Genomic DNA, 12,055 nt, shown 5'->3' on the forward strand with positions numbered 1-12,055 from the left:
TATTATTATAAATTAGCTAAGGCAGTACTACAAAAAGGGCATTGATCGAAAATAAATATATGCTTGAAAATTTCATTGTCTGTTGTAATAAAATAATGACAAAATGGACAATAATAAATATTACTAATTTTGAAATTTAGATTAAATTTTATAATATTATTATTATCCTGATTATATATATCATTTTTATGGATATTTTCAAAAATATGGATATTTGGTAATATTAGACAATTTTTATATATACAGCAAAATGTTATCATACATTTATTAAAAATATGTTTTTTTTCACATATATAATAATTATTATATAAATTTGATAAACTAATATTACCACATAGACAACAATTAATTTTAAAATATATTTTTTCAATAAGCTTATCATCAGTATTAATTTTGTTTATAATAGTTACAAATAATTTATATATTAAATTTAAGTATTTTTGAAAATCCTCATTTTTTATTTCCACATTATTTGCACACATAAATTGGCCTTCGAAATTTGTACAATTTTTATTATTTTTATTATTTTCATATAGCTCGTTATAAAAATGGAATAATAGATCTTTCTCAATAAGCTTCTTATCCAAACTTGTTCTTGGTTCTATATTTTTATTGCTTTCATCGATATCGCATTTTAAAACATTTTGTGCTTGTGTTAATAAAATACTAATCAAAGTGTAAAAATTAAGCAATATCAACAAATAAAAATAATCCATATTATTTTTTTTTAAATTATAATTTGAATTTACGTATGTGTTAGTATTATTTATTCTTAAAGTGTGCATCATTGTATATAGGACTTGGCACATTGATATGTTCACGTAGACATAAGAAAGAATGTCATTGCCATTGCCATTATTATCACTATCACTATTATTATTTTTCTTTTTTTCTTTTTCACCCGTATTTCCACAATCCAATGTTGCTATACTATAAATCGCGTCGAGATATTTACTTACTTTATTTATATAATACAAAAACTTTTTTAATGTTATCAAATTTGTTAATAAATTTTCGACTTCAATTTCTTTTTTTTTTTTTTTTTTTTCAAATTGTTCTTCCTTTATATTTTTCATTTTATTATTTTCTAAGCTAAGCATAGTGTTTGTCTCTTTTTTCGTATGATCATTTTCACATATTTCATATTCATTATTTATACATTCATGCTTATCCTCATTTAATGTAATTGAATTTTTATTAAGAGGGTTAGGGGATACATTACCGACTTCATTTGGTACCCTTTTTATTGCTTCCTCCTTTGGGTGTAAGTACCTATACCTTTTTTTATTTATTTTTGTATTTTTGTTTATTAAAAAATATGTGATATGTGAAATAAATGCGTCGTTATTTAATCCATTTCCCTTCAAACAAAAATTGTACATATGAACAAAAAAGGAAAATACAATAGAACAATATTTTCGCACATCAATGAATTGGCAATATTTTTTCAAAATACAATTTGCACACAATTCACAACTATCACAACTGTTGCAGTCATTGGGAATGATTTTGTCTATTCTATTTTCTCTTTTCTCTTTTTTTTCATTCAGCTGATTAAATACTAAATGAAATACACTTCCATATTCATGCATATAATTATTTTGTAAAAAGTTTAAAAATTTTATAAAATAATAAAAATTTAGTTTAATTTTTTTTTTTTTCATGCTTAAATTGTGTGGTAAATTGTTTATACAAGTTAGAATATTATCATAGGAAAAATATTCTTTTACAATATTTATAAAATTAAAATGACTATGTGCATCGTATGAATTTTTTAAGTTTTTTTTGTCAGTATTTTTCCTTTCATCATTTACATGGGATAAATTATTTTTCTCATTAATTAAAAATAGATCATAAAATCCGAATAAAATATATTTATATTCCCAAAAAAATGTTTTACTGTCTTTTTTAACAACCATGTTTAAACATAAGGGACTATTATCAATGCTGTGTGCAGAGTTTGTTTCATTTTTGTTGTTCTCTATGATAAGATTATTGTATAGGTTGCTATTATTAGTATCTTCTTGATGAAAATTATTATCATAATAATTGGGAGACTTGCCAATTTGATCAGCTATAGTACAGTGCCCGTTACATTGGTACACATGTCTTTTATATACAAACTTGTATATTTGTTTAAACCATTTGCTAAAGGCTTTAACATAATTAATTGTGAGGCATTGATCATTTATTGCCATACTAATATTTTCATATTTCTTTTCTTCATAATATAAATAAATTAAACTTTTATAAAGACTTGTGGTTGTGTTATATATATTAAGACTATTATTTTTTCCATCTTCATTTTCTGTTTCCTTTTTCTTTTTTATAATTTCATCATTAAAGGAAAAAAGTGTTGGTACAAAAAATTGTTTCTTAGCAATATTTGAATTTTTAATTTGTTCGTTTTCAAACAAATAAAATTCAAAATTGTTATTTTTATATGTACATATATAATTATATTTTTTTATATAGCCATTTTTATAAAAACATATTAGTTCAAATAATATACAACTTTTATTTTTACATTTAATTTCATTATATTTTTCAAAATTATATTTATTTATGACAATTCTGCATATAACATTGTTTTTATTATTGTTATTAGTAGAGGAAAAGTTCACTATTTCTTTATTAGTATTCTCATTTTGTGTGTGCGTTTTTTTTTTCTCTTTTTTTAGTGTTATTATAAATATGTCATATTTCGCTGTAATGACAATAAATTTATATTTGCATTTTATTACCTGACTGTTCATGTCGTTTTGATTTTTTAAAATTTCCAAAAAATCGCTATATTTTTTATTTTTACATGTAGAATTACTATGGTATAAGGAACGATTACTTTTTGAATGTATTTTATCATCATATGTATTAGATTTTAAATCTACATTTCCTTTTACCCTCTCATTATACTCCATAAATGTATTTTCATCACTTTCTTTTTCAAAATCGTATGAATAGCTAGTTTTTTTTTTATGAACAGAATTGGAATTACCCATATGGTGGTCATTATTTTTTGTAGAAATGTTTGTAGGAGGAACTATATTGTTTATAAAAGATATAGAATACAAATATTTTGAACTAAAATTTATGACATTTATTTTGGTACATTGGCATTGCTTATTTATTTGAAAATTGTAATATTTCTTTATATCAAACTTAAAATTTTCTTCGGTATATATATTTTGGAATGCTAAAAGGCAATCAAATGTGTATAAAACACCATCATTGGAAAGACAATATAAATTAAACTTATATTCATTTTTTAAATTGTAAATATTTTTTTTTAATTTTGTGAAATAAATATGTCGTATATAATCACCTGGGCACAAATTAGTAAACGAAATAATGCCTAAAATTTTGCATTTTAATGGGTAACATAAATTATTCACAAAAAATGTATTTCTTTTGAATAAGTTCTTGTCAACCTTATTTAGATCAAATTGATTATTGCACATGACTAGATCTTCAAACTGGAGGATGTTTTTTTCGCAACTATCAAAATTGTTTTTATTATCATTATCATAATGTTCATTAGCATGCTGTTCTTTTTTGTTTTCGCCCCAATCAGTATCACTTCCTCCTGTCTCGTCATAGCTATATAATGCCATTACGAACAAATGATCCTTAACATATTTTAAGCACAGATTTAAGGATAACATATATTTTCTCCCTCCTTCATCACACATTTTCGCATCCTTTAAATATAAACATTCGATGATTGATTTTTTTAAAAAATAATAATCATATTGATACACAGAATGTGAGTAAATTTTTTTAAATATATCACTTTTTGTGTGTATTTTGTTTTTTTCACTTATTTTTAGTTCTTTTAAATATATTTTTCCATTTTCGTTTTTTTTAATAAAATCATGTTCATCCATTTTTTTTTTATTTATTTCAAATATATCAATATATATATCATCATTATAGAATTCTTCAAAGAATTTTTTAAAATTAAATACTTCAAAAATTAAATTATATTTGCTATCTTTAATATAGCCTAGTATCATGTCGTTTTTTCGATTTGTTTGCACAAAAACTAAATCCCTTGAATTAATTTTGTGTATACTATCAAAATGAGTCTTCAATTGTTCGGCAATTTTTTGGTTCAATGTGAGAAATAGACTGCTTAGTAGCGTCACATTTTTGAAGCTGAAAAAATAGAAAAATGAAAAAAGTTAAAAAATAGATATATCATAAAATTGTCAACAATATTATAAAACTATTACAAAATATAAAATAGACGCATGTATGGAAAATATGAATAGAAAACTTACACTTCGACATGTTCTATATTTTCAATTGCTTCCAATACAAATTCTTGCCTTGATCTATATTCAATATTTTTTTGTGTATCACATATGCTTGAATATTTTTTAATATAATTTAAATAGTCTGAAATATTTATATTAATATGTGAATTGACATTTAAAAAAATATGAGGAAAAAAAATAGTTTTTATATCAAATAAGTGAAAGTAGTTACTATTATGTACCAACATTTCATTTTCATTTATTTGTAAATTAGTCTGATTGAACTCGAAATAATTATTCCCTTTTTTTGTTAAATATTTTTTATATCGAAGAATTGAAGAAAATATAAGATCTCTCTTATTTTCATCTTTCCCTATATCTCTCTTTACATTTTTTCCTACTCCATCATTTTTCTCATTGTCATTGCTTATTAGATTGTTTATATCATTTGAATTTCCGATAAAATAATCTTCATTATCATTTATATTTCCTCCCAAATTCTCTACGATTATATTTTCATTATGTTCTGGCTTTTTCTCACCATTATTCTCTATCATTGTGCACCAACTCACAAGTTTGATGTGTAAGCATGTGCATCACTTCGCTTTGCTCGTTCTGTTCGTTTTGTTCGTTTTTTCTCTCGATTTCTATGTCTGTTTGCTGGCTGGCATGTGCCACTTTGACAATAATAGGCTTAACGTGTGGCAAGTGATGGAAAATATTGAATAATTAAAAAAAATGAAACAAAAACAGTTTTATATCATGCTGCATGATGAAATTTATTGTTTTGTAAAAAACGGAAAAACAAATATATATATTTATACATATGCTTATTTGCTTATTTTCATATAATCTTCACCCACCGCCAAAGAATAACTTAATTTATATTCTACTCTCAGTGAGGTAGGATAAATCGAGGAGAATGGCGTATTTTTATGAAGAAGTGGCATTACTAATTAAGAATAAAAGGAGGAATTAAAAAATAAAGTTGGTATATTAAAACAAGAAATAAAATAAATACCCCTAAGCATGGGTTTTGTCGTGAATTATTTTATGTGTGTGATAAAATTTTGAAGGCAATAAAAATTAGAGCGAAAAAAATATACTATAATATAGTTTATCTTTCATCATACAAAAAAACATAAATTAAAGAAATAAATTTATATTCATTTTTATTTATATATTAAATTTTATACAAAATTAGAAAGAGAATTTTTTCCCTATTTTCATTATGTGGTATAATAAAAGGGGGAATAATCAATTTCTATATTCATACAATTTTTTAATATGACCTTATATTAACACTTTTTTTTTCCCCACTAATCAATAAAAATAATATATCTATATATATATTTTATATTAAAACTTTTTTTTTTTAATAATAATGAGTATATGGGCATTTTGGGAAACATGATAATATTGTACATTCTTTTAAACTAATTTATATATGAATATATAAATATAATTACATACATACAAGTGTGGGGGTATGTAAATTGATTTATACAACAAAATACACACACACATGTACTTATATTTATTACCTGACCGGCAATAATAAAATAAAAAATGGGTAAGCAAAAAATAATTGATGCCAGAAAGGCATACTATGAAGGGGATATTGAAAAGTCCAAAGAAGTTCATAATCATTATCATAGTCTAGATAAACATGCTGAAAATCATAGTCTTGATAAAGATCATTTAAAAACAATAATATTTGGAAGTTTAGATGGAATAATTACAATTTTTGCAATTGTTTCCGGTTGTGTGGGTGCTAATATAACACCTGCACAAGTCATAATTATTGGTGTTGGTAATTTATTTGCAAATGCAATTTCTATGGGTTTTAGTGAATATACTAGTTCAACAGCCCAAATAGATTTTATGGCAGCAGAAAGACAAAGAGAAGAATGGGAAATAGAAAATTGTCCAACAGAAGAAAAACAAGAAATGATCGATATTTATATTAATAAATATAAATTTGATAGTAAGGATGCAAAAAATTTAGTAGAGATCACTTTTAGAAATAAAAATTTTTTTTTAGAACATATGATGTCAGAAGAATTAGGTCTTATATTAACTAATGAAGATAAAACTGAAGCATTCAAAAAGGGAATTTTAATGTTTTTAAGTTTTTGTTTTTTTGGTATGATACCATTATTTTCCTATGTACTTTATAATTTGTTTTTTAGTGCAGCAAATTACACAGCCTCTTTTGCCGTTGTTTTTATATCAACCCTCATCACGTTGTTCATTTTGGGACTATTCAAGGTAAGTTTTTCAAGACATGAGTTTATTTCCCCATTATCTGTTCGCTATTATGTTCGCTATTCTGTTCGCTATTCTGCCCACTATTCTGCTCACTACATTTTTTGCTACGTTTTTTTGTGCAGTCCCAGTTTACCACTCAAAAGCCAATTGTGTGCGCCCTTAGTATGGTCCTAAACGGGTCGATTGCTGGAATGCTTCCATTTTTATTTGGTGTTTTGCTTAAGACAAACACAGCAGATTAAGAATATAAGAGAGTGTGTTCGACACTTGCCAATTACATTACATAAAACTTTATATATATACACACATTTGTAATTGCATATGCAGATAAATGCCGAGCTAATTGAAAAACGGCGCAAAAAATAATGCGTCTTTAACATTTTCGTTACTAACTTTTTTAAAAATTATCTCATTTTATGTATTTCAGTTCTTTATTTTTTACCCTAATATTTTTAATGATTTTGTTTTATCAAAATGGCGTATGAACATGCATAATAAATATACACTTATTTTTATAACACAATTAATAAGTTCATCGCGTATTTACGTTTACATCATACTTACACTGCATCATACTTACACTGCATCATACTTACACTGCATCATACTTACACTGCATCATACTTACACGATGTTTGCATAACATTTTGGCGTGTGCCTATTTTAAAGAAATATGCCAATGATTATTTAATTAACTCTATAAATTTATTTTCCCTTAAAATTTTTCTATAAATTTTGTTCTACTCTTAAAAATAATTTACATTAAAAAGGAGACAAAAATAAATTACCCAAAAGAGAGTGTATATTGTATTTTTTTTGTATAAATGGAAAAAAAAAATTATGTTCATATTTTACGAGAAAATATTAATACACAGTTTATTGACAAGCTACTTAAATTAAAAAAATGTATAATAATACATGGAGGCAATTTTAAAATTTATTACAAATTTATAAATTCTTAATAAATAAAATAATATGCCATTATTTATACAAAATAGGATTTTGATATATTCAAGAAAATTGTAAAATAAATGGAGTGACGTTGCAATTTTTTTTTTAATTATAGTTTATGCTATTTTTTTGTATTATAAAAAAAGTACATTTTCGTAAAAGGGGGAAATACTCTTTCTACATACGAAAATTTATTATCAGAATAAGCTTACAAATATGTTTTATATATATACTAGGTTTATAGTTTTTTATTTTTATTTTTAATTTCTATATATTAAACTGTTTTATTTCATTTTTTCCATTTTTTGTTTTGTTTCCCCTTATCCGTAACCTGGTTGTTCCATCCTGCATATAAAGCTTGCCCATATTTTATCATTTCTTTTTCGCAATTTTGTTTTTACAATTTTTTCGTGTTTTCCACCTTTAAGCGTCTTTAAAGAAGGGCACCAGTTTGAGCATGTACTAAATGAGTATGCATGGTGTGACTATCTTTTTTTTTCCTGACAGGTCATAATATAATAAGCCCTTCATTCTAATAATAATTATTTTGTTTTTTCCCATGCCTTTAAATATAGAATAATGGAAGAAAAAAATGAGGGGGTAATAAAAAGCGGAGCATATAGAAATTTAATTAGTGGATCATTCTTACATTGCCTAGAAACAGCAACTTTAGGTTTACCTTTAGAAGTTTGGAAAACACGAATGTGTATTTATCGAACTGAGAATACAATTAGTTCATTTGCAAATATTTATAATAAAGGGATTGGACAATTTTATGGAGGGTTTTATGCTAAATTGGTAGAAAGTAGTACTAAGGGTGCAGTATTATTATTATCAAAAGAGAGAGTAATAAAAATTTTGAATGATTTAAATGTTAATAGCACCATTAGTGGATTTGTAGGTGGAGCTTGTGGTGGTATATGTCAATCACTAGTTATGACACCATGTACATTTTTTATAACAGCAAGTATTGATAAAAATATTAATTATAAAGAAAAACTTATATCCATTTTCAAACACTCTGGTATTTCAACATTATATAAAGGAAACTCTGCTATGTGTTTAAGACAAGGAACAAATTGGGCTAGTAGGCAAGGAATTACCGAATGGGTACGAAATATGTATATTAATAGAAAGCAAAAAAAAATGGAAAAAGAGTATAACAATGTAGAAAATGTAATAAAAGGGAGTGGGAAAACACCAGGAAGTATTAAAATTTGTGATATATCAAATCCAAATAAATTGAATCAAGATAAAAAAAATAATAATGAATTAAATACAAGTGAAGAAATCATTTGTGGTATTATAGGTGGGTCATTATCAGTATGGAATAATCCATTTGATGTTATCCGAGTTTATATGCAAAATAATGCAAATAAAAATATTAATCTAAGTTTTACTCAATCATTTATAAATTTATATAAAGAAGGTGGAATATTATATTTATACAAAGGTGTCATACCCCGTTGTTTTCTTTGTATTTGGCAAACCTTATTTATGGTGACTGGCATTAAAATATTAAATAATTATTTTTAGTTTTATTTTTGACCTTAATTGCGCCCTGCTTTGTACAGGCTACACAAATGTGTGTAATATATGCCTTGGATAGGCTATTTTTTTTTCATTTCTTTTATGATTATATTTGTATTTACTTTAAAACACGTGTATTTAATTTTATTGCGTTACAACATCATAACGCCATAGAGTTTTAGAGCATGAAAAAACTTTAAACACAAAAAAAGATTCGCAAAATAGTGCACATTAAATGCGAATTTTAACAATTTTTAATTATGTCGTTATACTTTTTAATTTTATATTTATAATTTTATTTTTTTACTTTTTATTGCACTGGGGAAGCGGAAAAAGGCGATAAGGGCTACGCCCCCCTTTGCTTCTTCATATTTTGAGACACTTAAAAGTGATGGTAGCCTATGATTTATAAGACTTCAAGGATATCTTTATTTTTTTTATCGCCCTCATTGGGTGTGTTAAAAAAATTTTTCATTTCGAAAAATCTTTTTCTTTTAATTTGATAAGCAATTTTTTTTAATAGGCTAAAATGTTTGTTATCCCGTTCTGCATAAATATCTTTAATAGGTGGTCCAGTTTTTTTTTTTTGAATATAAAGTTGATAATTATCTTGTTCCTTTAAAAGGTTTTTATCAACAGGTTCAGGCATTGCACACCCAGATATTTTAGAAATTCTTACACATTCACCATTCATCATGTATCTTCTTTTTACAACCGTTGGTTTTTTATTAACTGGATCTAATAAAGAGACATTAGTAATATGTATTGGCATTTCTTGTGTAATTATACTTCCTTTTCTATTTGTGACATTCCATGCTGATCTTTTCATATTACATCCATCAACTATTACTGTATTTCTTTTAGGATTAATACTTAGTATTAATCCTTCTTTATCTTTATCTGGGCCATATAAAACTTTTACTAAATCACCAACTTGTATATTTAAATAATAAGAAAGATTTATTCTCTTTGGCTGATTTTGTTCTCTTAAAGGATATGGGATACTTAATTCTTTACTTAACTCTAAAAAATCGTATTTATGGTATTTCCTTTTCCTTTTATCAAGTCTCTTTGCTTGCATGAAATATTTAATATATCTTGACATTTTTATAAACAATAATAAAAGAAATGAAATTCCCAATCCGTTTTTCTCCCTTCCTTTCCTTTAATTTTTAGTTAATCTTTCTCTTTCACCTCAATAAAAAAACATTTTCATTTTGTTTGTCATTTATTTTTGTAGATTATGTAATTTATGTTTTTATCAATCTAAAAAAATGTGAAAAGCAAAAATTAAATGAAATATATCCAATATTTTTTTTTTTTTTAATTTTTTTTTTATTATTGCATCAAATCTTATTATATCCGTATGCCCATATGCATGCCTTTTTCCCATTTATAGATTTGTCAATAAACATTATAACTATATATATATTTTTTTTTAATTTTAAATTAGAAAATATTTTGAATATACAGTTTGATTTCTCCGCTTTTTCTTTTACATTATTTTGTTCATCAAGCTAGTAATTGTATATGTTCTATATTTTTAATTTTTTTATTTTTTAACTTTGTTGTTATATTTATTGTTATTTTTAATAAAGTAAAATTGGAATAGATATAGTATTGTCCAACTTGATGAGCAATAGTATTTTACAAAAATCGAAACAATACGTTAAGGAATATATTTATACTACAAACAGTAGAGGATGTGAAGATTTTTCTCCATAAGAGAGTTCAAAAAAGAGCGACCACACAATTATGAATGATCTACTATATACTACTACATATGTTTATTACAAATATAAATTAATTGATAAAATTGTTAATCTTATTTAATTTTGGTGATCAGTTTTTATTTGTCCCATTGGGCATTCAATAGCTTGCCTACAACTACGTGAAGAATAAAACATATTTGATTTTTTTTTGATTTATGGTGAAATAAAAATATGGATGCTTATGTCGAAAAAAAGCAAGTCGATGAGGATTACCTATTAAGTATTCGAAAAAATGAAACAACAAACATTTTAGAAAAAAATCAGCCAAATAACTTTTCAAATGATACAACACAATCGATAAGTCTTGTTCATCCTAAATCCGTAAATAACAAAAATAGTGATGATAAAAAAATAGGTAAAGGCAATAAGGATAATAATAATTTTATTATAAACGATTTAGAAAAGCAAACAAACCAAATAAGTATCAATATATTAAACATTTTAAAAGCATCAAATATTCCAGATCGTGATATATTAAAAAGAACAAGCAACAGATTTGCTAAAGCATTTTTATATTTAACTGAAGGATATAATATGAATGTAAAAAATATAATAAAAAAATCTATATATAAAAGAAAATATAAAAATAATTCGTTAATTAAAATAAAAGATATACATGTTTATTCCTTATGTAAACATCATTTATTACCATTTGAAGGATTATGTGATATTGAATATAACCCAGATAAATATATAATGGGTTTGTCAAAATTTTCGAGAGTTACTGATATATATGCACGTCGTTTACAATTACAAGAAGATCTTACTAACGATATTTGTAATGCTTTAAAAAAGTATTTAAAACCCTTATATATAAAAGTCACAATTAAAGCAAAGCATTTATGTATTAATATGAGGGGAGTAAAGGAACATGATGCTATGACAGTTACACATGCATCATATGTATCAAAACAAGGAACCAATTGTTTTAAAGAACATATTAATTCTTCGGAAAATGAAATACCAAAATTGGATACCCCTGAACAAGCTTTATCATAAATAGTTATTATTTTTCTTAATACAAATTTGTAACATGGCTATAGTATATTTTTTTTAAATAGCCCTATAAACGATATAATATTTATATAACAAAAAAAAATATTTTTTACTGTTGTTTGTTTTTTGCTTTGTCTTTTTTCAAATGTGAAAATGGTGATATATGAGCTAGCTAAATACACCTTTTAAATGGTATATTTTTTTATTAAAAAAATAAAATAATTAAAAATATGTTCATTAAAATGAATAATTAGAAAAAATTATAAAACGCAATAACAA

At 24.4% G+C, this 12,055-nt stretch overlaps 5 protein-coding genes across 5 annotated transcripts; 3 read left to right on the forward strand and 2 right to left on the reverse strand.

Moving 5' to 3' along the window:
- Positions 1–5: 5 nt before the first annotated feature.
- Positions 6–4,813, reverse strand: PCHAS_1440500 (conserved Plasmodium protein, unknown function; the record flags this gene model as incomplete). The annotated part of the gene is made up of 2 exons (XM_016799723.1): positions 6–4,155; positions 4,281–4,813. The coding sequence occupies 2 exons, from the start codon at positions 4,811–4,813 to the stop codon at positions 6–8; spliced, it is 4,683 nt and encodes a 1,560-aa protein (XP_016654975.1).
- A 1,012-nt stretch (positions 4,814–5,825) lies between these two features.
- Positions 5,826–6,769, forward strand: PCHAS_1440600 (vacuolar iron transporter, putative; the record flags this gene model as incomplete). The annotated part of the gene is made up of 2 exons (XM_730333.2): positions 5,826–6,527; positions 6,650–6,769. 2 exons carry the CDS (start codon positions 5,826–5,828, stop codon positions 6,767–6,769), a joined length of 822 nt encoding a protein of 273 aa, XP_735426.2.
- A 1,288-nt stretch (positions 6,770–8,057) lies between these two features.
- Positions 8,058–9,014, forward strand: PCHAS_1440700 (citrate/oxoglutarate carrier protein, putative; the record flags this gene model as incomplete). The annotated part of the gene is made up of 1 exon (XM_016799724.1): positions 8,058–9,014. One exon carries the CDS (start codon positions 8,058–8,060, stop codon positions 9,012–9,014), a length of 957 nt encoding a protein of 318 aa, XP_016654976.1.
- Positions 9,015–9,414: 400 nt separating this feature from the next.
- PCHAS_1440800 (50S ribosomal protein L24, putative) lies at positions 9,415–10,113 on the reverse strand (the record flags this gene model as incomplete). Its single annotated transcript, XM_738150.1, has 1 exon — positions 9,415–10,113. One exon carries the CDS (start codon positions 10,111–10,113, stop codon positions 9,415–9,417), a length of 699 nt encoding a protein of 232 aa, XP_743243.1.
- Positions 10,114–10,951: 838 nt separating this feature from the next.
- Positions 10,952–11,779, forward strand: PCHAS_1440900 (GTP cyclohydrolase 1, putative; the record flags this gene model as incomplete). Its single annotated transcript, XM_734869.2, has 1 exon — positions 10,952–11,779. One exon carries the CDS (start codon positions 10,952–10,954, stop codon positions 11,777–11,779), a length of 828 nt encoding a protein of 275 aa, XP_739962.2.
- Between the last annotated feature and the right edge of the window lie 276 nt (positions 11,780–12,055).

Source organism: Plasmodium chabaudi (assembly GCF_900002335.3).
Source record: "Plasmodium chabaudi chabaudi strain AS genome assembly, chromosome: 14".
NCBI classification, from domain to species: Eukaryota; Apicomplexa; class Aconoidasida; order Haemosporida; family Plasmodiidae; genus Plasmodium; species Plasmodium chabaudi.